At 33.5% G+C, this 23,354-nt stretch overlaps 1 protein-coding gene across 2 annotated transcripts in view; it reads left to right on the forward strand.

Annotated features, from left to right (window-relative positions):
* Positions 1 to 20,992, forward strand: part of LOC145732557 (T-box transcription factor TBX20-like) — a 42,866-nt gene extending 21,874 nt beyond the window's left edge. The window contains exons 4-7 of one of the 2 annotated variants that reach the window (XM_081984895.1): positions 7,842 to 8,115; positions 8,171 to 8,332; positions 17,222 to 17,298; positions 18,540 to 20,992. In XM_081984895.1, coding sequence (XP_081841021.1) covers positions 7,842 to 8,115; positions 8,171 to 8,332; positions 17,222 to 17,298; positions 18,540 to 19,017 — 991 coding nt within the window. In that variant the 3' untranslated portion in view covers positions 19,018 to 20,992. Of the gene's footprint in view, positions 1 to 7,841; positions 8,116 to 8,170; positions 8,333 to 17,221; positions 17,299 to 18,527 lie in introns of both variants that reach the window. The other variant, XM_081984894.1, reaches the window with a different exon arrangement.
* Positions 20,993 to 23,354: the final 2,362 nt, after the last annotated feature.

Consider the following 23,354-nt stretch of genomic DNA (forward strand, 5'->3'; position numbering starts at 1 on the left):
ACTTTTTATAGATCCCACAGAAACAAAAAAAAATACAAATACTTTAAAATAATTAATTATGTTTTTGGTCAAATTCGCATGGTATATTAAAGGCTCTAGAAAGTTTGGTTTAAGAATTTCTTACTTTCTATGGCGCACTCAAAAACACTAAAACATCACTGTCACCAGCTGCAAGTACCTCAAAAACGATCCATACATTGGTCAGTATGCTGCAAGTACAATTACGAATTTTAAAGCCTAAGTTACATGCTTTCAGAACTCTGGAAAAAATTAATTTTTTACTTTTAAAACACCACTGGTAATTTCATCAACTTTATCAAATTAGCAAGATCCCAATAAAAGAAAATGATTCCAAAGCATGAAAGCTGTCAGGAAATGTGACTAACCCTTGTTTGCATAATGTAACTGCATTAGCGATGAGTTACTCAAGTTTAAGGGTGGGTTTTCAGGTATCATCGAGTTTTCTTTTCTACGTTAAGCGCTTCAAAAAATTTCGAATTTATCCAGATCGCATTAGCAGAAATCTGATCTGGCTCGAATAAATGAAGGCTGGTCATTTAATCAAGATCGTCGCAGATTAAAAACGAATATAACCAGTTTATCGTTTTTGAACAGGGTATGGTAAATAATATGAGCCCCTGAGCCTCGGATGACGAATGGCGGGCATTATCTTGAGCGATGCGAGCATTTCAGTCAATGTCGTGACGTGGCTCCTGTCGTGTTTTAAATGTCGTTGCCTTATGGACCTCCTGTGTGGCTCGTTTATTACCACCCAAAAAAAAAATTGACTGCCGGACTTTCAAAAATACCACTTTTTGTTTATACAATCTTTGTGCGAACCTAGAAGAAAACAACAATGAACAATTATTACACAACAACATTTTATAAAGAGCATAGGTGGGAGGTCCATGGTAAGACAGGTGGTAAACAAATTCACACCATATTCTCCCAGTCATGAATCAAAACAATCATTAATCTAACCGACACTGTCAAGTTACAACATCCGAGCCGTGAATCCTGTCTTCGGCAGTGGGAAAAGTCTCATTTACGCCCCCAAATTTCGGTTCCTTTAAGTATTCCGTAACTTTAACCTCAGCTAAATTCATCTGTCTAATTATTATTAAATGGGCTTGTGTGTGTGGTCTGTCCGCAGTATCGCATATACTGGGCCCGAAGCAGTACCCGGCCAGATTTGCGCGTTTACCATTGGTCGTGCTGATTGCCTGTAATTGAATTTAATACACCAGCCAGGTTGATAGTTGTTAGTATGCAAAGACTGGTGTGAAGTCAAGAAGGTTTTTGTACACCTCGTAATAACCGAGTAGAAAATGTATACCAATTAGATGAGCAGTTTGAAATTATGTAAAAATACAAAGTAGATTAAACTGTCGTCACAGTTATTTAATAATTTCAGACCAACTATAAAAAACATTATGCCTGTTAAACGTTTCAAAATTGTTCTCTTGATACGTTTTTATGTTTTTAGAGAGAAAAATAATAAAATATCATCTTGTAATGAGCAACATCTTTCCAAGGTTCTGTGTAAAAGAGAACTTTTTGCAATCAATGTATTGTTCGAATCCTGGACAGGACAAAAGGACATAGAGAATTACAGAAACGATAGCTTGTCATGAATGAGCTTAAAATGAAATTCCAGATGGTTCCACTAGGATGATAAAGCCTATTCCTTCAGAGTAACCAAAAAACACTGATCCTAGAACAATGTTGTCTTTAGCTCTAAAAGCACATGCGGATAGGCTGAAGAGATTTCCAAAACTGACTGAAGCACCAAACCTAACTTTCTGAAGATTCATCACAATTAGGTACTTTAAGAGACTTATTTACGAAGGACAATAAATTATCTACTTTTTGAGTTACGTAATGATCGATTAAGCATTAGAAACACAATCTTTGTGATCTTTAAGAGTTGATCAAGTTGATAACTCTAACAGTCCGTTTATTGTTATGACTACAGGGTGGTCCAGTTTTAAATGTCAATAATTCACCATTCGATAGACCATCAAAAAATAAGTTAACATACATAGATGTCATTTTCCTGAAAAATGCTTCCCAAGGAAAAAATACAGTCCATAAAAGTTTAGTTTAAAAAATCGGTTACTTGTCATAACTGTCAGACCGCTGGAGCAATATTTTAATCAAATTTAGAACAAATATACAGGGTGGTCCAAATTGATTGTACTACTACTAACATACTTAAAGGGTGGAAAGTACATAAAAAATAAACTCGAAAGTGTCATATAAACTATGGTGGAAAAGCGCCCCCTAGCAGAGCTAGCAAACCCTAAAATATGTACCCCAAAAAACAGGTTTTTTTTATTTTAATTGCTAATCAATAAAAACTCAAATAAAATTTGGCAAATTTGTCACCATTTTGAACAATTTGGAAATTTTTATTTTTTTTTCCATATTCCGAACAGAAGCAAATTTTTTTATTTACGCACAAGTTTATAAAAATGACGTATCTGAAAAACTATGCAAAATGAAAAAAAAAAGTCAAGACAAACTTTTCTTGGGAAAAAGTATGGGCTATCACATGTGCCACATTAGAATGTCCTAAAATTATAGCTTATAGAAATTTGAAGCTGTCAAACTTTTTGAACGGCTTCCGTAGCTGTACGGATTATTTTCAAAATTTGAAAAAATTTCGAAATAAACATACACAACATAGCAAACATGCATTCCAAATTTCATTTGAGTAACTTTTTTCGTTTAGGAATTAAATTTAAAAAATTGTCTTGGTGCCTCACCTTTACAATTCGCTAGCTCCGCTAGAGGGCACTTTTCGACTATAGTTTATATGACACTTTGGAGTTTATTTTTTATGTACTTTCCACTCTTGAATTATCCTACAATCAATTTGGACCACCCTGTATGTGCAATTAATACTCATTATGTGATGTTAATGACGTTTGTCGAAACTGTCCAGTGATGTAAATACAGAAAGATGGTTTGCATTTTTCTGCTTTATTCTCTACGTCACTGTATATTTTTCAAAAATATTTTTTTACTTGTTCAATTTGACAAAATAAGTATCTCTTAAAAAATTCTGATTTGAAACTTTGTTTACGAGATAATTGAGTTATTACGTTCAAAACAAACCCAACCCAACTTAAAAATTGTCTTAAAAAAGCTTAAAAAACGTCTTTGTAGATAGTTTTCAGACAAATTGAAAGACTTTAGTTTTGAAAATTGACTTAGAAACCAGTAAATTTACTTTGAAACGGTAAAAATTGACTTGAGAGGCTTAAAAATTGTCTTTGTAACCAGTTTTCACAGTGTTCCGACAAATTGAAAGACTTTAGCCTTGACAATTGACTTGGAAACTGTAAAAATTCACTTGAGAGGCTTAAAAACTGTCTTTGAAGTCGATTGTTATAGTTTTCAGATAAGTTGAAAAACTTTAGTAGTAAAAATTGATTTGTAGCCATGAAAAACTACTTTATCTAGAATTTTTGACTACAAATTCACACATTTCAACCTTGAAAATTGACTTGGACACCAAAAAGTGACTCTGTACCAATGAAAAGTGACATAAAAAGCTTAAAATTTGCACTTAAAGCAAGTTTTCATAATTTGAAAATATATTTCAATATTTTTGTCTTGAAAATAGTCTTAAATACAGGATAATGACATTAGATTCATGAAAATTGACTTGAAGAGTAACTTTTCAAGTTTTCTTACTTTGCTTTTTATTTTCTTAGAATTCTGGACTATTTTTATGGCTTTAAAACTGCTTTCAGCTTGAAAAATTAAGTACCTATTAGGGTTATCTTCACCAAGTTTTTGACATAGCAGACTTAAAAAACTATTTTAACATTTTCCATAGGCTTAAACATGCCATTTCACGCTTTGTCAGTATTAAATTGACTTCTAGACGCTTCACTGTGATTTAAGACTGAAAAACCGAATTTTAAACTATTTTTTATAGTAAAAGTTATGTTTCAGACTCTTCATTGATGAAAGTAAACAATTTTGGCATTAAATGCTACGATATTAGTCTTGAACGCTAATTTTTAGAATTAAATTAGTCCGGAAATTCGGACTGTTTAATTGAGTAAAAAAAAAGTTTGAATTGAATAATCAGTTTTACACTACCTATAGTCAAAAAAATTGAACGCCATGAAACAAAAATCCTGTTTTTTGACTATTGAATATTTAGTGTCAAAAATTAACTCGTAAACCTCACAGATGACCATATTTGAATACTTTTGAACCATTTTAAAGTAAAAAACACAATAACCCAAGTAGACATTTTTGTCAATTTTGAATAACATCACAGACAAGCTAATATATAACATTGGAGGTTTGTGTCTTCCTTAGGAAGCCTTCTTCAGGAAAATGACATAATGCATGTCAACTTATTTTTTGATGGGCTATCGATTGGTGAATTATTGACATTTAAATGTTTTGTTTACTATTATTTAAGTAAAAATTGCATTCTTAACATATCACTTGTGAAATCATTGAGCTTAACAGATTGTTAATCAGTTTGAGCAACTTGGTTATGATCATTAGCAATCAAATTTCGTAAAGGTTCACACTTAACTAACCTTTTGATTTACAAGGATTTTGGTTTACAAAATCATCTTCTGTATCTTATTTGAGCTTTTAACACATTTTTCTGTTCTGATGAATAAAAAAAAAACAATTTAAATTAAAGCAAAATCCGATCCTGTTCAAGTTTTACAGAGGTGTTAGCTTTGTTGGCCGATACAATCAGATACTCGGCGGTTTTGCAAAAACTGTCGAATTGCCCTATCGAACGTGTTCATCTCGAGATAATTATTTGATTTATTGTAAGGGCATTAAACGCATTGCCTCGAACATAATATGGCCGACATATTGCTTACATATTATGAAACACATTTATTGCAATAATACCGTTAGGTTGATTCACATTTCCAGGCACGTTAACGTTAGAAATCTTCCTTCAACTTAATCATTTATGTGAATTTTGCATTAGATTGTTTTTGCTTCAAACTGAGATATTGTTAATTCGGTCATATTTGATACAGATTTGAAATTGGCAATGGGAGCATTTTTGGCGTTAAGCAAGTATGACATGGATTTTGCTGCTGGAAGTTTAAAATAAAATAACTTGGTGGTAATTACGTATTAATGAGTAAGATTACTTATACTATACCTACGTAGGTTACGCTTAAAATACCCATAAAGTTTCCATTTAAACTATAAGTATCAATAACAAAAATTAAAAAAACAATGTCATAAAGCTATTTTAGTAACGTTCGGGTACTTAAAACAGATATGTTGTGTTTAAAAAATTGCTTTTTTTATCGACCAAAGGAAAAACTTTTGCAAAACATTATTATTAATCATCAGTGTCACTAGGAGCGTGCACCTACTAGAAAAACGAAAAAACAATAATGCGGGACTACTATTATGGCACGTAGAACATATTGGCATTGGACCATCGATCTGTCTTAGTCGAACTGACGTTCTGGTCGTATGTTTTAATTAAACGTAAAGATGTACGGGCATTGGACCGAGTGACAGTGCAAACGGGCCATAATGGTTGCACTTCAACTATTAAGGAACGCATTTATTACTGCTACTCTCCCGTATCGTAATTATAGCAGCACCGACAACTTCGTCAAAATCGCAGCTTATTAACGCTTTCCATTCGTGGAAAGAAAGAGTTAAGAGCTTTTCGAGTTAATTGACTTTTATTACTTATTCTAAACTACCCTAGATAGGGAGGGGATTCGATACTTACTCATTATGAAATTGTGATTTTAAACTGCACAGAGGGGCAAGATTTAAAATTTGTGACAGAAATGTTGTTACACGTAAAGTTGGTTTGAGTATGACAATACAGAGTACTTCAGTTTTAAACGTCAATAATTACATTATCATCAAAAAATAAGTCATTTTCCTGAAAAATGCTTCCTATTTTCAAAGTTTTCAAGAACACCCTGTATATTTTTTAGTCCAAACTGATTGTAGGATACTTAAAGGGTAGAAAGTACATAAAATACGTGGACTATGGCTGTTCTGATGGTTGACAGGATCTTCCGATCAGCTGATTTATAACCTCAAATCATCAAAGTTATTGGATAGGAAATTTAATAAGGATTCCAAAAATGTGGTTAAAACCGTAATTTTTTTACTCCAAGTGGGTATTACAGGCGATTTTGTCCCTGACTGTCCTTTCAAACTGTGTTTCTGGCAATTCAAACTTTCGACACCGTTTTTCTCCCTGACTGTACAAAATTGTGTACTGTTTTTTCAGGTTAGTGGACAAAAATTCTAAAAATATCGGTAAAACTGTCATTATCTCACCCCAAGTAGGTGCAATTTTGTCCCTGACTGTACTTTCAAATTGTATTTCTGGCAGTTCAAATTTTGACACAGCTTTTCTCTCTGACTGTACCAACTATTCTACTGTTTTCTAGGCTATTGTATAGGAAATTTAATGAGAATTCCAAAAATGTGCTTACAACAGTCATTTTCTCACTCCAAATGGGTTTTATATGCAATTTTGTCCTTTACTGTCCTTTCAAACTGTGTTTCTGGCAGTTCAAACTTTGATACCGCTTTTCTCCCTGACTGTATCAAATTTTGTAGTGTTTTTCAAGTTATTGGATAATAAATTTAATAAGGATTCTAAAGTGTGGTTAAAACTGTCATTTTCTCACTTCAAGTGGGTTTTTGTCCCTTACTGACCTTTCAAACTGTGTTTCTGGCAGTTCAAACTTTGATACCGCTTTTCTCCCTGACTGTATCCAATTTTGTAGTGTTTCTTTAGGTTATTGGATAGGAAATTTAATAAGGATTCTAAAAATGTGGTGAAAACCGTCATTTTTTTACTCCAAGTGGGTATTACAGGCGATTTTGTACCTGACTGTCCTTTCAAACTGTGTTTCTGGCAATTCAAACTTTCGACACCGTTTTTCTCCCTGACTGTACAAAATTGTGTACTGTTTTTTCAGGTTAGTGGATAAAAATTCTAAAAATATCGGTAAAACTGTCATTATCTCACCCCAAGTAGGTGCAATTTTGTCCCTGACAGTACTTTCAAATTATATTTCTGGCAGTTCAAACTTTGACACAGCTTTTCTCTCTGACTGTACCAACTATTCTACTGTTTTCTAGGCTATTGTATAGGAAATTTAATGAGAATTCCAAAAATGTGCTTACAACAGTCATTTTCTCACTCCAAATGGGTTTTATATGCAATTTTGTCCTTTACTGTCCTTTCAAACTGTGTTTATGGCAGTTCAAACTTTGATACCGCTTTTCTACCTGACTGTACCCAATTTTGTAGTGTTTCTTTAGGTTATTGGATAAGAAATTTAATAAGGATTCCAAAAATGTGCTTAAAACTATCATTTTCTCACTCCAAGTGGGTTTGACAAGCAATTTCATTCCTGACTGTCAAACTGTGCTCAAAAGTTGCAAAAATCAGGGTTTAGAAAAGTTTTCTTGCATTATTCGATACAAAACGTGTTTCTGAAAAAGAAAAAATTTAAAAATTGTCTAGGAAACGGTGAAAATTGACTCAGTTTTCATAGTTTCTGAACAAACTGAAGTGAGTCTTGAAAATTGACTTAGAAACCAGTTTTCAGACAAATTAAAGAACTTTAGTATTGAAAATTGACTTACCCACATGAAAAACTACTTTTTCTAAAATTTTTACCCTCATCGACAACCAAAAACCTTTCAGAATCATGGTAAATTACGGATTTCCATTAAAAAAACTTTAAAAAAATGTAGTAAAACAGACTTTCTGTTACATTTTTAACAAAAATTTGATTGAATTTTCAAAGTGTTGAAAATGAATTTGTGTTCTTCTATTGCAGGAGGATGTTTCCAACAGTACGGGTCTCGTTTACGGGCATTCGTCCTGAACAAAGGTACGCGGTACTGATCGACATAGTTCCTGTAGATAATAAGCGGTACCGGTACGCGTACCATCGATCATCCTGGCTGGTTGCCGGAAAAGCTGACCCTCCAGCCCCTTGTAGAATATACCCGCACCCAGACTCGCCTTATTCTGGAGAACAACTTCGGAAGCAGGTGGTTTCGTTTGAAAAAGTCAAACTTACCAATAACGAAATGGACAAACATGGACATGTAAGTACCGAGTGTTTAGAGGTAATGGAAAGTACATTGCTGTTTTTTTTTCTAGTTAGTCCTTAACTCCATGCACAAGTACCAGCCCCGGATACATTTAGTTAAACGACCAGAAGGGAGTTCCAGTAATATTAACGATTTGGAGAATGAAGAGTACAAAACTTTCGTGTTTCCTGAAACGATTTTTACGGCCGTTACAGCCTATCAAAACCAGTTGGTAAGTTTTTCTTTGTGGAATCTCGAGTTTCCGAATTTAGATCTAATAAATGGATAGTTATGAGGATGAACGACATAAATTACATTTAGGGGGATGTTTGACATAACCGGCGGGCTCGTTAGTGGCTTCCTAACACATTGATGTTGTGAAATGTGTCATGTTCGTCTCTTTCTCGAAGTATCTTCTGTCCCGGGGCAATTCGTCACTCGTCGAATCATGTGTCGTGCCACACACACGCGTTTCGTGTGAAACGTCCTGTCTCATTTAAAAACTATTATTTATGTTTGCTTTGGATTAGGAATGCGAAGCTGCTGGTAAATTTATACCTTGGAAATTTTCGCATTCCAACTGAAAGAAAGGAGTTTTGGCTTGGGACCGATCGTGTTACTGCAAAAATGGATCTGAATGATATTACGAATATTTTTTCGGTCTTCAGAAATAACTACTTCAGTCAGAATTTTTATAAAAATATGTGTAATAGTAACACGTCAAGTATTCTCAAAGTATTCTATAGAACCGTTATAAAGACTTTTTACTACTTAATAAGTTTATTAAAAATATTCTTTATTGTCGTAGCAAAAATGATCAGTTTCCAATGATTTTATAGGATATTTCTATGCTTAAGAGGAGAATTTTTGTGGTTAGTGTATTCGGCATTTTTTTACTGAAAGTTGACTACATTTTTGGGGTTTCAAATCACTGTTTTCCATTTCTCATAGTCATAGTCTTCTAAAAGTGTTTTTTGGATAAAAGTAAAACAAAGAAAACATAGTTTGTTTGCAAAGAAAACCGTTTAACTTAATACCAACCAAAAACTTAACTAACATAGCAATTCTGCTACTGTTTTAAAGGCTTGATACACTATTGTAACATCACATTCTAGTTGTACTAATATTTCTATTATTATTTTGCTATTAACTTAACGTAATCAAAATAGCCCGTAAATTCTTGGTTTACTTATTGAGGAGGTCACAAAAGAGTTAAAGGCATAATTTTGAGTGTTTGAGTTTAGAAAATTATAGTGATGGCTAAATTACCAATAAATACTTAACTTTACCTGGAAGATTTTACTGCTAAATTACAAATACTGTGTTTCGATCAGTTCAAGTTTTGACACAGCTCTTCGCCCTGACTGTACCATATTTTGTAGTGTTTCTTCAGGTTATTGGATAATAAATTATTGAGAATTCCAAAAATGTGCTGAAAACTGTCATTTTCTCACCCCAAGTGAGTTTTATAGGCGATTTTGTCTGACTGTCTTTTCAAATTGTGTTTCTGGCAGTTCAAGTTTTGACACAGCTTTTCGCCCTGACTGTACCAAATTTTCTAGTGCTTTTCAAGTTATTGGATAGGAAATTTAATAGGGATTTCAAAAATGTGCTTAAAACAGTCACTTTCTCACTCCAAGTGAGTTTTACAGGCGATTTTGTCGCTGACTGTCCTTTCAAATTGTGTTTCTGTCAGTTCAAGTTTTGACACAGCTCTTCGCCCAGACTGTACCAAATTTTCTAGTGCTTTTCAAGTTATTGGATAGGAAATTTAATAGGGATTTCAAAAATGTGCTTAAAACAGTCACTTTCTCACTCCAAGTGAGTTTTACAGGCGATTTTGTCCCTGACTGTTCTTTCAAATTGTGTTTCAGTCAGTTCAAATTTTGACTCCGGTTTTCTCCCTGACTGTACCAAATTTTCTAGTGCTTTTCAACCTATTCGATAGGAAATTTTATAGGGATTCCAAAAATGTGCTTAAAACAGTCATTTTCTCACTCCAGGTGAGTTTTACAGGCGATTTTGTCCCTGTCTATCATTTAAATTGTGTTTCTGGCAGTTTAAACTTTGACACAGCTTTTGTCCCTGAGTGTACCAAATTTTGTGGTGTTTCTAAAGGTTTTTGGATAATAAATTTAATAAGGATTCCAAAAATGTGCTTAAAACAGTCATTTTCTCACTCCAGGTGAGTTTTACAGGCGATTTTGTCCCTGTCTATCATTTAAATTGTGTTTCTGGCAGTTTAAACTTTGACACAGCTTTTGTCCCTGAGTGTACCAAATTTTGTGGTGTTTCTAAAGGTTTTTGGATAATAAATTTAATAAGGATTCCAAAAATGTGCTTAAAACAGTCATTTTCTCACTCCAGGTGAGTTTTACAGGCGATTTTGTCCCTGTCTATCATTTAAATTGTGTTTCTGGCAGTTTAAACTTTGACACAGCTTTTGTCCCTGAGTGTACCAAATTTTGTGGTGTTTCTAAAGGTTTTTGGATAATAAATTTAATAAGGATTCCAAAAATGTTCTTAAAACAGACATTTTCTCACTTCAAATGGGTTTTACATGCGATTTTGTCCCGTACTGTCTTTTGAAATTGTGTTTCTAGCAGTTCAATCTTTAATACCGCTTTTCTCCCTGACTGTACCCAATTTTGTAGTGTTTCTTGGGTTATTGGTTAGGAAATTTAATAAGGAATCCAAAAATGTGCTTAAAACTATCATTTTCTCAGTCCAAGTGGGTTTGACATTCACAAGCAATTTTATACCTGACTGTCAAACTATGCTCAAAAGTTGCAAAAATCAGGGTTTAGAAAAGTTTTCTTGCATTATTCGATACAAAACGTGTTTCTGAGATTCATTTTGACAGTGGTCACGTGACTGCTTAGCTAAATGATCTTCCAAAAACCACGTAATTTCTGTGACTAATGTCAAAACTGTCAAAATTTGCAAGAATTATTTGTCATAATTTAAACATGAGATAATAAAGAAAAGTGGCAAAAAGCTGAAAATAAGACTACTTGTTCATAAAAAAGTTATAAGATTGAAACTCATTTGGTACAAAAGAAACACTTTGTCAGAAAAATTTTACTCAATTTGTTTTAATATTGTTAAACCAAAATCTCTTGTTATTTATTGATAAACAATAAATAACAAATCAGCTTTTTATTCAGTCTTTATTTTTCGGGATTTTTATTTGACATTATTGGCCGAAAATGACTTTAATGAAATTAATGACAGCCATGACAAGAAAATGATATCTTTTAAGCAAATTTTAATTATAGACCCATAAATTTACTAGCAAAATTGGTACATTTTCTTGTCCCACTTGAATTTTAACTTACTTTACCGGTAAATAACTGGTTTCGGTAAATTTACACCCATCACTAGATAATGGGTGTAAAACATTCAAAGTCTTCATATTGTATTACAACATGTTTATTAAGAATATTTACTATCTGTATCTTGTTACTTTAAAGAGTGGATTTTGGACCAAGTTGTAAACCGAAAAGTTCGTATAAACATTTTGGTTTGGTTTTGGAGGTTACAAGATGTTTTTATGTCAGTTTTTTCCAGATTTTTTTCTATGACAGTTTTTGAAATATTTGAAACTTCTAACACAACTGATTTTTTAGAACATTTTTATTTATTTATTTTTGTAGTGTGTTCTATATCCCGTGATATGGTCACGAAGAAGTCCTGACTTAAATCTGTGAGATTTATCTTTGTGAAGGACGATTGGTGTGTTGTGATAACAATTTTAGTTGATGCAGGAAATCACAGAAACGCCACTACATATTGCAAAGTAGCAAAAAATTGAGAAGCTGTATAAATAGATGAGGGTGCCATCCTTCATGTGTGATCTGGTGGAAGTCCCTAATTATACCACCCGTACACATACAGTTTAATAATTTTCGGCCGTCATCAAACAAAAGCAGTACGTTTTCTATGTTTAGAAGCCGATACGACCATTAGTCACCCGAAAATACTCCTCGGGAACTCATCATTTCGTCAACACCTCGTTCACGCCCGACTATTTTCTATTTCGAAAAATTAAAAACGATGCCGGCGATAATGGGTGGTCGACACTGATTACCCCGTTTAACGGGTAACAATACGTTTTGCAACTCGTCAATCGGGAATGTTCTGTGCGACCGAACGTTCTGGACCATTGCCAATCTGTACGAAGAGTTTTTGGATAAACTTTACCCAAACTATCTGGATCATGTGTTCATTAGGCTCATCAAAACATTGATACTGCACACTTATGTATGTCATCTTTAATAGCAATGTCCTTTGCTTCACACTGGATCGTCCGCCTAAATTTAGACGTGGAAATTAGACATTAACAGCCCGAATAAAAAAGAAAAAACACCCAAGTTCAAAGCAAAAAAAAGAAAGTCGGTGTCGCATAATAAATTCTCAAACACATGTTTCCCTTGAGTCGGAACTTGCAGACGCGACAATATTTATACTTCGCCAGATTAAGTTTGTCACAAACAAGATACTGCGGACCAAATAACTATCACTCAATTAGAGCTGGGTGGGTTGGCTTAGCGCCAACGATCCTTACTCTTATACGCTGACGTAGTCTTTGAACATTATTACTTTCATTTTTTTGTTTGTTCTTTTCTCAAGAGAAATTTAATTCAATAGTCAATAACAATGAACTTATTGCAAAGTAAAAAGAATTGAATTCTATCAACGTTAGAAAAGAAGAGAGGAATAATTGCCTAAAAACTTGGGAAGAAGAGAAGAATTTAATTCTATCAGCGTCAGAAGAGAATGCTCTGATGAGCTGGTTAATTGACCAGAAACTTTGAAAGAAGACATAAAAAGCCAAACATATTTTAAAAAAGAAGAGAAGAGCAGAATAATGTCCTGAGCTGGCTAATTGCGCAGGAAAAAGACCAAAAACCAAACATTTTTTGAAAAATAATTGAATGCTATCCACCCATTTCATTCAACTAGGATTGATTTGACAACAGACAAAATGTCATAGTTTCTCACAAAGAATCTCCATTAATCTAATTTTAACAGTTTTGACGATAGATTGACCATTTAGGGCGTAGTTATCCATCTAAACCAACTGTCACAACTTTCAAACCAATAACAATATAGTTAAATGCACTTCTTGGCTAGACTTTCATGGAAAAATTACTAAAACCAAAAATGTATTTCAGTCACACCATGAAAGTAGTTTTGACAGTTCTGACGTTAGATTGTGTATTTGGGAGATCGTTGTGATAATGCATTTTATACCTTCATGAAGCTATTTTTGATAATTTTCACGTTCATTTGGCTTATTAGGGGATGATTGTGTGTATAATCAGCTCCATAGTCAAATGCACTTATTGCCCTTGACTTATATTGAAGATTTAACTAGAAGCAAAAAAATGGACTTTATACCTCCATGAAGTTAATTTTGACAGTTATGACGTTTGACTGGGGATTCAGTGCGTGGTTGTGTATCTGACCACCTCACCCAACTGTCTAACAGAGACCCATGGAGTTGTTAAGTGCACCTATTGTCTTGACTACTATTTGAAAAAACAATAATACAAAAAAATGCACTTACAGCTGCATGAAAATGATTTTGACAGTTTTGACGTTAGACTGAGGATTTAGGGCGTGGTTGTATGTTCAAACTGACACTCATGGAGCTGTTAAGTTGGTCAGGTGGTGTTCTCAACAAAAAGAACTGTTTAACCAAAAAGTCTCCTCTGATTGATCAGACAGGCAAAACTTCCAAGAGAACATTGCCAAATATGACTTTATAATGGATATCTTTAAAAATATAGAGCTTATACTCAAGTACTCATATTAACTGAACAAAAAATAGGCAAAAAATCTTGTTTTTTAAATGCGAATTGGCAAAACTGGAACTATTCTCTAGCCCTCCCCTTTTGGATACATTTTCAATGATAATTCATCATAATGGGAAGAAACTGATAAGTTTACATTGCCAACCAGAAATATTTATGATAACCCTTGAATATTTTTGTTACCAATTTCATTTAATTTTAGTTAAAAGGTAAATAAAACCAATTCCAATAATTTGATTATCTGTAACTACTTTGACACCCAGATTTCCGGACATATATGATGATAATAAGTGACATTAATCATCAACACAAACAATTCCATTTAAACTATCATGGAATAATATACTACATTTTGATATTTTGTTGATAAAATTGTGGATTATAGTGATATCAATCTGAAAATCACATTCTTATTGTTTCACATCTGCCTTCTTATTAAAACTGGTCATAACTATGTCATATTAGCTTTCTCGATATTTTTTTAAACGCTATCAATTTTACACTCTTATCGGTACTAAAAAACTGATTTAATTAAGATATTCAATTTATGAGAAATGTCTTATGCTAGCAAATGTTAACCTACTTTTTTTTGGTACTTGGTTACAAATTTCAGATCAACGCACCTTGAAAATCGATTTAACTGAAAGGTTCACACTTGAATCAGATATATTAGCTGTTGTTAAGTTCACACCATAAAAACCGCACCGAGTCTGTATTTAAGAAGAAAATATCTCGTAATTTATGGCTTGACATCAATAATTACGCCCCGGCGAAACGAACGTAATGACAAATGGCCCCCCGAACCAATCTTGCCTGCTTTTGATCAAACTGCACATACTTCATTCGTTTTTCCCTTTAACTTACTGGATTTTCCCTTGATCGCTCACGTTTATCTGAACCGCAACCATAAATTTCAGTGGTAAATCATGACGGGCTCGAAATTGTGTTTTAGAGTATTGACTCGCCTCCGCTTGGATAGTATTTCCGCGATCACTATCATCTCTAAACCTTGAAATTAAATTTATTAAACTAAATTAGTCCCAATAATATTTGTTTGTAACTATTTTAACTTATTTTGTCACTATAGTCTATCCGGCAAACCTACGGAGTAATAAAAGCGAAAATTAGGAGGGGTTGACCCGCCCCGTTTTACAATATAATATTTTCTTTTCTCTCTAATATAAGGACTTCTCGGGTCTCATGTCTCGATTCACTTTTACGTACCTGTTTTACAGTGTAATGCGGGTCGAACAAAGTTGCCGCCCATCGAATTTTATTACTCCGTAGGTTCGCCGGATAGACTATAGCACTCTTTTAAAGGGTTTGAAAATCTTCTTCACTGTATTTGTCATGTGTGAATTGTTTAGTTACCAACAGATGTCACCAGCGATTGCACAATACCCCTAAGACAGTGAATCTTGACAGTAATTCCATTGAATGCCTTTTAAAGTAGATGCTCCGCCCCTGACTATACAAGAAAAGGGGCTGCTAAACAAACACTATACACGTTCACGCTGCGGAACTCCTGGGGTGGGCCAATTATCCGTTCACGGGGAGTGACAGCAGCCGATTGGAATGCCACGAAGACGGCTCACCGGGTGCCCGCTCACCTGGTGATATGGATGAGACAGGATGGCTCTTTCGTTTCGTATAAGTTTACACATAATTTTCGGTTTTTATGGATACGCACGATGGTGTCCAAATAAATTTAATTTAAAGTTAAAACTGAAATAACATTCTGCTACAATTTATATTTCAAAAAAAAAGTACAATCCATTGATTATATTATGGGTGGAATTGCTGGTAAATTCCTATGTCTTCTATGCCAAAAAAATCCATGGAATACCACCGAAATTTGGGTGACCGTCCAACCCCATTCGTAGGCATGGATAATGTCCAAGTCGATTTCTACAAAAATCTCCATTTAGTCTCATTTTTTCTGTTTAGGAATTGTCTGTCATTCACCTGCCATTATTTACTATAATTTAGTCATTTTTTTGACACTGTGTTGTGCCAAATTTTTGGCCTACGACATCCAATTTTACTTAAACGTCAGTAAATTATTATTATTTTTTAATTAATTATACAGGGTGACCCTAGAAGAATTGCAACCTTAGTCCAAAAGTGGATCATGTCCAAAGTACAGGGTGTCTCATTATAAATGGTCCCCCTTTTGCTTTTTGGTTTATGATTTTGTAAAAAAAATTTTTATACAAGAATTTGTTCTAAAGATTTGAACGCAAATTACTTATACAGGATGTTCCAAAAAAGTGTGAGACCAAACTTATGTTTTTTTTCAAATGGAACATCCTGTAAATTATTCAACTATTGAATAGAGGACGTCGAGACGATTTCAACGATATACGGTTTGTTGGATTTCTCAAAAAATGAGAAAAAGCAAATATTTCAAACCACCGTGACATAATTCAAAATGTCACTACAAATGAAGTGAATAGAATTAATAGAAATCATGCCTACGATCCTTTTTTAAATCCAAAAAGGATATAGACTCTGTACTGAATTGAATGGTGGTAATTTCCAGCATTTATGGTCTCAATTTGCTATAAAAAAAATTAAAATCACAAACAAAAAAGGTAAAGGTGTGGCCGTTGATAATTAGACACCCTGTACAATTCAAAAGTACAATTTAGTTTAAAAGAGGTAACTAGTAAACAATGTTCAATATAAACTAACTATCGAATTCTGAAAATTTGCAGAATATGCAACTTCTTGTTTGTTGTACTTTGTATGCATTTTTGATGTGCATATTTTTATCGTAAAATGTAATTACTTTTTGAGTATGAAGGAACGATTTATTCTGTGATTTTTCACTTTTTGTGATTTTTTTATGTCATTTCAGTTATAGAGTTTGTTGAAAAGCAAAGTTCAAGCAAAACTTCCTTCTAAAAAAATTGAGTCAATCAACATGCTAAAAACAAAAACTTTCTTGATTTTTCTTTTGACTTAATTTTAAATGATTTGCATAAAATATTCTTCTGACATTTTTGTATATTAATGACACATTCTTTATGTTCATATTTTTGTAAGTGCTGACAACTAAAAGGAAGCCTAATTCTTGAATTATTTACTAATTAAAATGTTAATTAACTAGTCAAAAACGTTTAACGTCTACAGTAAAACGGGTGCGCATGAATTAACAAAAAAAAAAAAAATTAGGCTAAATCCTCATATCTCGATGGCCACCGGTATTTATTGGGCTCGCATGATTATCCATCACATTAAGCCTCTGCATCTGGGTCGTTTTATAAATTACATTATTTGACTTTATAATTTTGTTTCAGATAACGAAACTGAAGATTGACAGCAACCCATTTGCCAAAGGTTTCAGAGATTCATCTCGACTGACGGAATTCGAAAGGTATGCTCTCTATCTGGATGAAATTCCTTTTTGTATTATGGTATAGTAAATCGTTACGAGATGGTTTTTGACGGGCCCATCTCAATTTGTTCTTCGGTTGTCCTTTGTGGACCGCGGTGGTAAATGAATTTTAATGGTTTCCGATTATGTATTCGGTTTATGTTAATTTACCGATCTTTCGATGATAACAAATTTATCAGCGTATGTATGTTTGGCCCTGATATTCTGCAAGTTTTTGTTAGCACAGATTTTTGAGGAAAAAAAATTGTAAATGTTGTTTCGTTTACAAATCTGTAAATATCCACAATAATTTTCTTAAAAAATTTTTGCCAAACTTTGTTTGCCCAAACCGAGATACACTTGGTTGAACTTGTTTATGGTCTTTTAGAGCAGTTTTGTGTTTTGACATAATTTTTGGGTAATTTTCTCTTTGAGGAGGCCCTTTAAGCCAAAAGTGCCTTGAAGCAATCTTGTAGAGGATGAATTTCTTTTTAACTTTCCTCTCCTACTAGTTTTTTTATATTTTTCCAAATAAGAACTACTTGTTTAGGGTCTTTTAAAGTACTTTTTTGTGCTTTGACGCAGTTTTTGTGGAATATACCCTGGATGAGGCCCTTCAGGGCAAAAGTACCCTGATACAATCGTGTAGAGGATGAAATTTCCTACCACTTTTATCTCTTGCACTTTTTTAAATAACCGAGTGACTTGGTTCAGGGTCTTTTAAAGCATTCTTTAAGGGCAAAAATTTTATTTAAAAATTGTGGTACATATTCGATGTAAAATAGTGCAAGAAAACGTTTCAAACTCTGATTTTTGTAATTTTTGCGCACAGTTTGAGAGTTTTGACGTTAGAGACAGTTGTCACGTGATTTTAGAACACTATTCAGCTAGGAGGTCACGAGACAACTTTTAAAATAACTGTAATAAATCTCAGAAACACGTTTACATGAAAGAAAACTTTTCTAAATCCTAATTTTTGTAATTTTTGAGCACAGTTGACAGTTTTGACGTTACTGACATTCGTCACGTATTTTTAGGACACTATTTAGCTGGACGGTCACGTGACAACTGTCAAAATAACTTACATGTTTTATATCGAAAACTGTGTTAAACAAAAATTTATAATTTTTCTTAGGAACTAAGAACCGTTTTACTGTAAAATCTTGTGTAAGAGAAAACATAGCATTTAGATTATTTTTGCTAAATTTCCTCTAATTTAATTGGACTAGTTTCTCTTACAGGGAAACCATGGAATCCATGTTGGCGGAACAGCACTACTTCCGTTCGCCCTTACGGCCCTTTGCCGAACTGGACACGCACAACAACAATCTGTCCCTAGAAGAAAAAGCGATTTTGGCAGCTCGATCTCAACTATTCTTAAGGGCAGCCGCGGCCGCCGCAAACCCCTACGCCCCACTAATGAACAGTTTATATGGTGCGGGTGGTTCGCAAAGTACCGCAATGAATCCGGTGGTACTGTGGAACCAATGGGCGGGTCTAGGCCCATCGATTTTGGCCGCTCAACATCAGCACCAGCTGGCGGTGGCCGCGGCCAGTACTTCGCAGCTCAGTCCACAGTTGCAAGGGTCAATGTCCAGCTTGCCCAGGCCCTTGGCCCAACATCGTTTTAGTCCGTATTCGGCTCCTACTAGGGCTAGTCCGGACACGAATCTCAGGGAAGATGGTGAAAGTCCCGGTAGTCCTTCTTCTGGAATTTAATACAATGTTTCAGTGAATGTGGTTATGAAGTTCTTGTTGAAAATTGGTGGAAAAAACAATTCTGCTATTTGGAATGTCTCAAAATTACATAACAAAAACAACAGTAAAATTTGTAATCTCTACATTCCTCACCAAAGTTCTTCTGCTACAAACTTGCAACATAACAAACATTTGGTGTTTCCGATTGGCAAATTTAGTGCAAAACTATGTATCTGTATCCTGCTGTATCAAATATAGTTGAAACACTATGGCAATTCATTAGTTTTGCACTAAACATACCAATCGACATAACATTTCCAATTTTGACAATAGAGCTCAAAACACAATCAACGCAGAATTTAGAGAAGGTGGTATATCAATAGTTTTTCAATTTTTATCTTACTCAAAAAGGATTCTTTCACATAACCTTTTGCAACCATAGAAGACATAGATTTCCTTGTCTTTTAAAGGAAAACAAATCAGAGAAGTTTTAGAAGAAATTTTGAGAAAAGTACTAGAGAAAAGACTCTCATTTGTAAAAGAAAAACAGAAACTTCTTCCGTGATTTAACATCACTTTTGCACAAATTTGCTTATTTCTTTTGACTATATGACTTTTCTCCATTGACAGCTTTGAATTGAAACTTTTGGTGTAAAACCTGCATAAGGAACTCTTAGTAATCTTCCATTTGCTGGAAAACCTTCTTCACAAGAAATTTGTAACACTGATGTTGGGTGAAGAATGCTTAGTTCTTAAAAGTTTCGAATCCTCCAGGGCCCTAATTCTTGAAAGCAGGGAACGGAATTCTCAAGAGAAGTGCTGATAGAATGTTACAGAAGTAGCTAACAATGGCGGGTTTCTATCACATTCTTCAGACCTTTCTTCAGACCCAGGTCTTCATTCTCTTTTTCAAAGTTCATTTTGTTTTCTTAAATTCTAAAATTTAAGTAACTACATTTTACTTGCAAAACATTCTTTAAATTGTTTTTGATTTTTAAGTCCAACATTTTTCAGGTTATAAAGCTAATTAGTGTCTCTATTTTGGTCCCTACAATCTACTTTAGTGTTATGAGACATCTAAGTAAAGTGCAGTTTCTTCATTATCAAAAATCTTCTTCAGACAGTTTTTGGTGGTTTTGAGTGTCCAAAACATTGACTAAAACGCTAAAAGCTTCTAAAGATGCTCGATTTTGTTCTTCAGACAATTTTCAAATCTTAAGGAATCTTAGTAAAGTTCTTCTTAGAAGATTCTAAAAGTTAATCAAGGAGATTTCAAAACCTAATACAACTTTAGTTCAGTTACAAACAATCCAATTTTTTTAACAAGTTCTTCATAACTTGAAGATAATTTTGCTAAATGATAAGTTTAAATTCCATTTCAAGAACACCATTTTTTACCATTATTCGAGATTTGACAGGTAATACCTACGCTTGCTAATGTTTGTTAATTAATTAAAGCTAACGTGACTGCATCTAATTTAAATTTAAATTTGCTACACACTTAGCGAATTGTGTTCATGTTCATTTCAATGAAAAGTCAAATTAATTTATTGTTAATGTTTGCGCAGAAACGTTATATCTCCCCGCTGGGTTATAATTAAGAAAACTTGATTGTGATATATTGTAATACTATTATAACAAGTATATTATTTAGGTTAGAAGTAACTTATTCGGTTTTTGTATATATATATATAAGTAATCTAAAATTACAATCAAGTAAAAAGACTTGTAAATAATAGTAAGGCAGTTTGTTGTTCCTTTTTAATAACTTTGTAAAATTGTGTAACGTTGTATATAAGAAAATTATTTAACAGTGATTAGGTATAGTGTCACGCCTTTCGTATTAGTTATGTAAATAGTTTATAATTTATTGTCACCAATTTTCACGGTTTAAATAATATAAAAATTAATCAATATAGACTTGTAAATAAGGCACAATCATTTCGCAATGTTGTACAACAAAAATAAATATTACCTCGCTTTATTTTTAATCAAACGTGTTTTATTTGGGTTTTAAACTTAGGCCAGAACAATTGATTAAATTTGGCTTAAGTGAGTCATTAATCCTATTTTGTGAGGCCAAATTCCTTAACGTTCCTTATCAGATACCCATTAGACTACAAGGGAGCCAGCACTCGGACGATTAGGACGGACCATGACGATCTATCTGACAAGTCATCTTGTGGCTTTGTGTGTTTACATGGTCCATTTTATCATCGAGTATATCTAACGCGAGCTGGTTGACAGCCGTGAAAAGGTTCTGAACCCTCCAAGCCGACCTTAATTTTGCTTCATCAGTGGCGTAACCAAATCTACAACTGTCATCATAGCCCAAGAAAATTTTCCCTACAAAAAACACTAAATTGTACACAACACAAATAAAAAAGTCGGTTTTTCAGATCTAAAACAATTTTTACAGTTTTCTACGTGGAAAAGCTTAAAAATTACATTGAAATCAACGTTGTGAAAACTAAAACTCTTATGGCAACGTTGAAGAGCTTAAGAAGCGTTTTTTTTTTGGAAATATTAATTATTATTATTTACTTATGACAGCTGTAACGTAACAATAGTATATTACGTAACTAGTGCTGTAAGAAGAATTTTACGAGGCGAGTGTATAATTTTATGAGTGCGTAAAATGCCTTAGAGCAAGTGTGACGTACTATACTTTACCTACGACCAAGTGTAAAGTACTGCTATTGCAACTCATATAATTTAGAATTTTTTTTCATAAAAAATATATTTTCAATATATTAACATGATAATTGTACTAATCATAAGAATTATGCTCCATTTGTCATAGGAAGGAGGATCATAGAAATTTGACTCCATGGAGCTGTAAACGCAATTTACAGTACAATTCCTCAAAGATACGCATCTTCTTGAGATTTTATACTTTCAGGTCACTAGTGAGTGGGTTTTCATAGTTATGACAGCTGTCACGTGACTCAAGCAAAGTATTAAAGTGTTCCTTAACGTCGCATCTGTCAAATTTGGATTCATAGAGCTTTAAACACAACTTCCAATGTAATTTCTCAATTTAGTAACTATTTCCCACTTTATAGCTTCAGGTCACTGGTGAACGGGTTTCGACAGTTATGACAGCTGTCACGTGACGTACGAAAAGCATACAAGTTTTCCCTAACGTTAGAACTGTCAAATTTGGCTCCATGGACCTGTAAAGTCTACTTACAGTGTGTGGTTGCTCCAAGAAACGCATCTACTTGGCATTTTTTAAATCCCAAATACTCCAAATTCCTTTGCCTGAATTGTTGCTTGTGATGTGCATAAAGTAGCCTTTTCTTCAACATTCTCTTAAATTCCTGTAGAATCAGAGCATTACAGGAATTACCTGAATATTGAAACTGAACCTTAATACAGCTCCAAAAGTTAGCAACAATTGACTGTATACTTTCACCCTTAAAGAAATAAAATATCGTCTCCTTCTGGTGTTAACTTATAAAAAAGACCTCAATACTATTTACTTTCTTATCATTGTTGGTTACACTGGTAAATCCTGTTAAAACAGTGAACAGTTTCAAGGTAAATTCAACTTTATTGATATGAATTTGCTAGAATGTTTTCTTGATTATTTCGTGCATAACATTCAGTTACATTATGATGCAATTTGTATGGTTTTTAAAAGTTACAGGGTGATTTTTTTTTTATATTATTTAAAAAAAAAACTACATTTTGCAAATAATTAATTTACCTATTGTGGTGTTAAGTAAAGTAAGTAAGTAGACCATTAAAACATAGCAGTTTCCTCAGTAGATCAGAAAAAACATCCATTTATTTAAAAGATAAAGAAATGGATGCTCTAATGTTCAACAAAACTTAAAATTCGATTTTAATTTGGAATTATATTATTTCTTTCTTTCTTCAGTTTGATTTCACGTTTTGGTTGTTTATGGATTTTCTATCTCTTTTTTCACTCTTTCTTATTTTAAAAGCTCCAACTTTGCCCCTGTGACATCGTCAAATATTCAGGGTATAACTTCTGCAAAGATTTAAGACGATGAAGACCATTATTTTATCAACAAAACATTGAAAGGTAATGTAGAAAAAAAAAACAACATCAACATACCCTCAGGCATTAAAACAGTTACAATGTGGCTTGCTACCCTTCAGTAATCTAACCCTGTGTATTCCCAAAAGATTACGGGGGTGAGGCGTAGTGTATACAAACAGCTTAAAAAAGGGAAAGTGACTTTCACCCTATTAGACAAATGGAGATTACCTATTTGCCCTCTAGTACACAAGAGCAGGGTGGTAATATGACTTAATAGCTTTCCTTTACGATAAAATATTGCAAAAACAGTTGTTGGGTGAAAGTGACCACAAAAAATCCAATAAAT

This window comes from Ips typographus, linkage group LG8 (assembly GCF_016097725.1).
Source record: "Ips typographus isolate SLU linkage group LG8, UJ_Ityp_2.0, whole genome shotgun sequence".
Taxonomy (NCBI): Eukaryota; Metazoa; Arthropoda; class Insecta; order Coleoptera; family Curculionidae; genus Ips; species Ips typographus.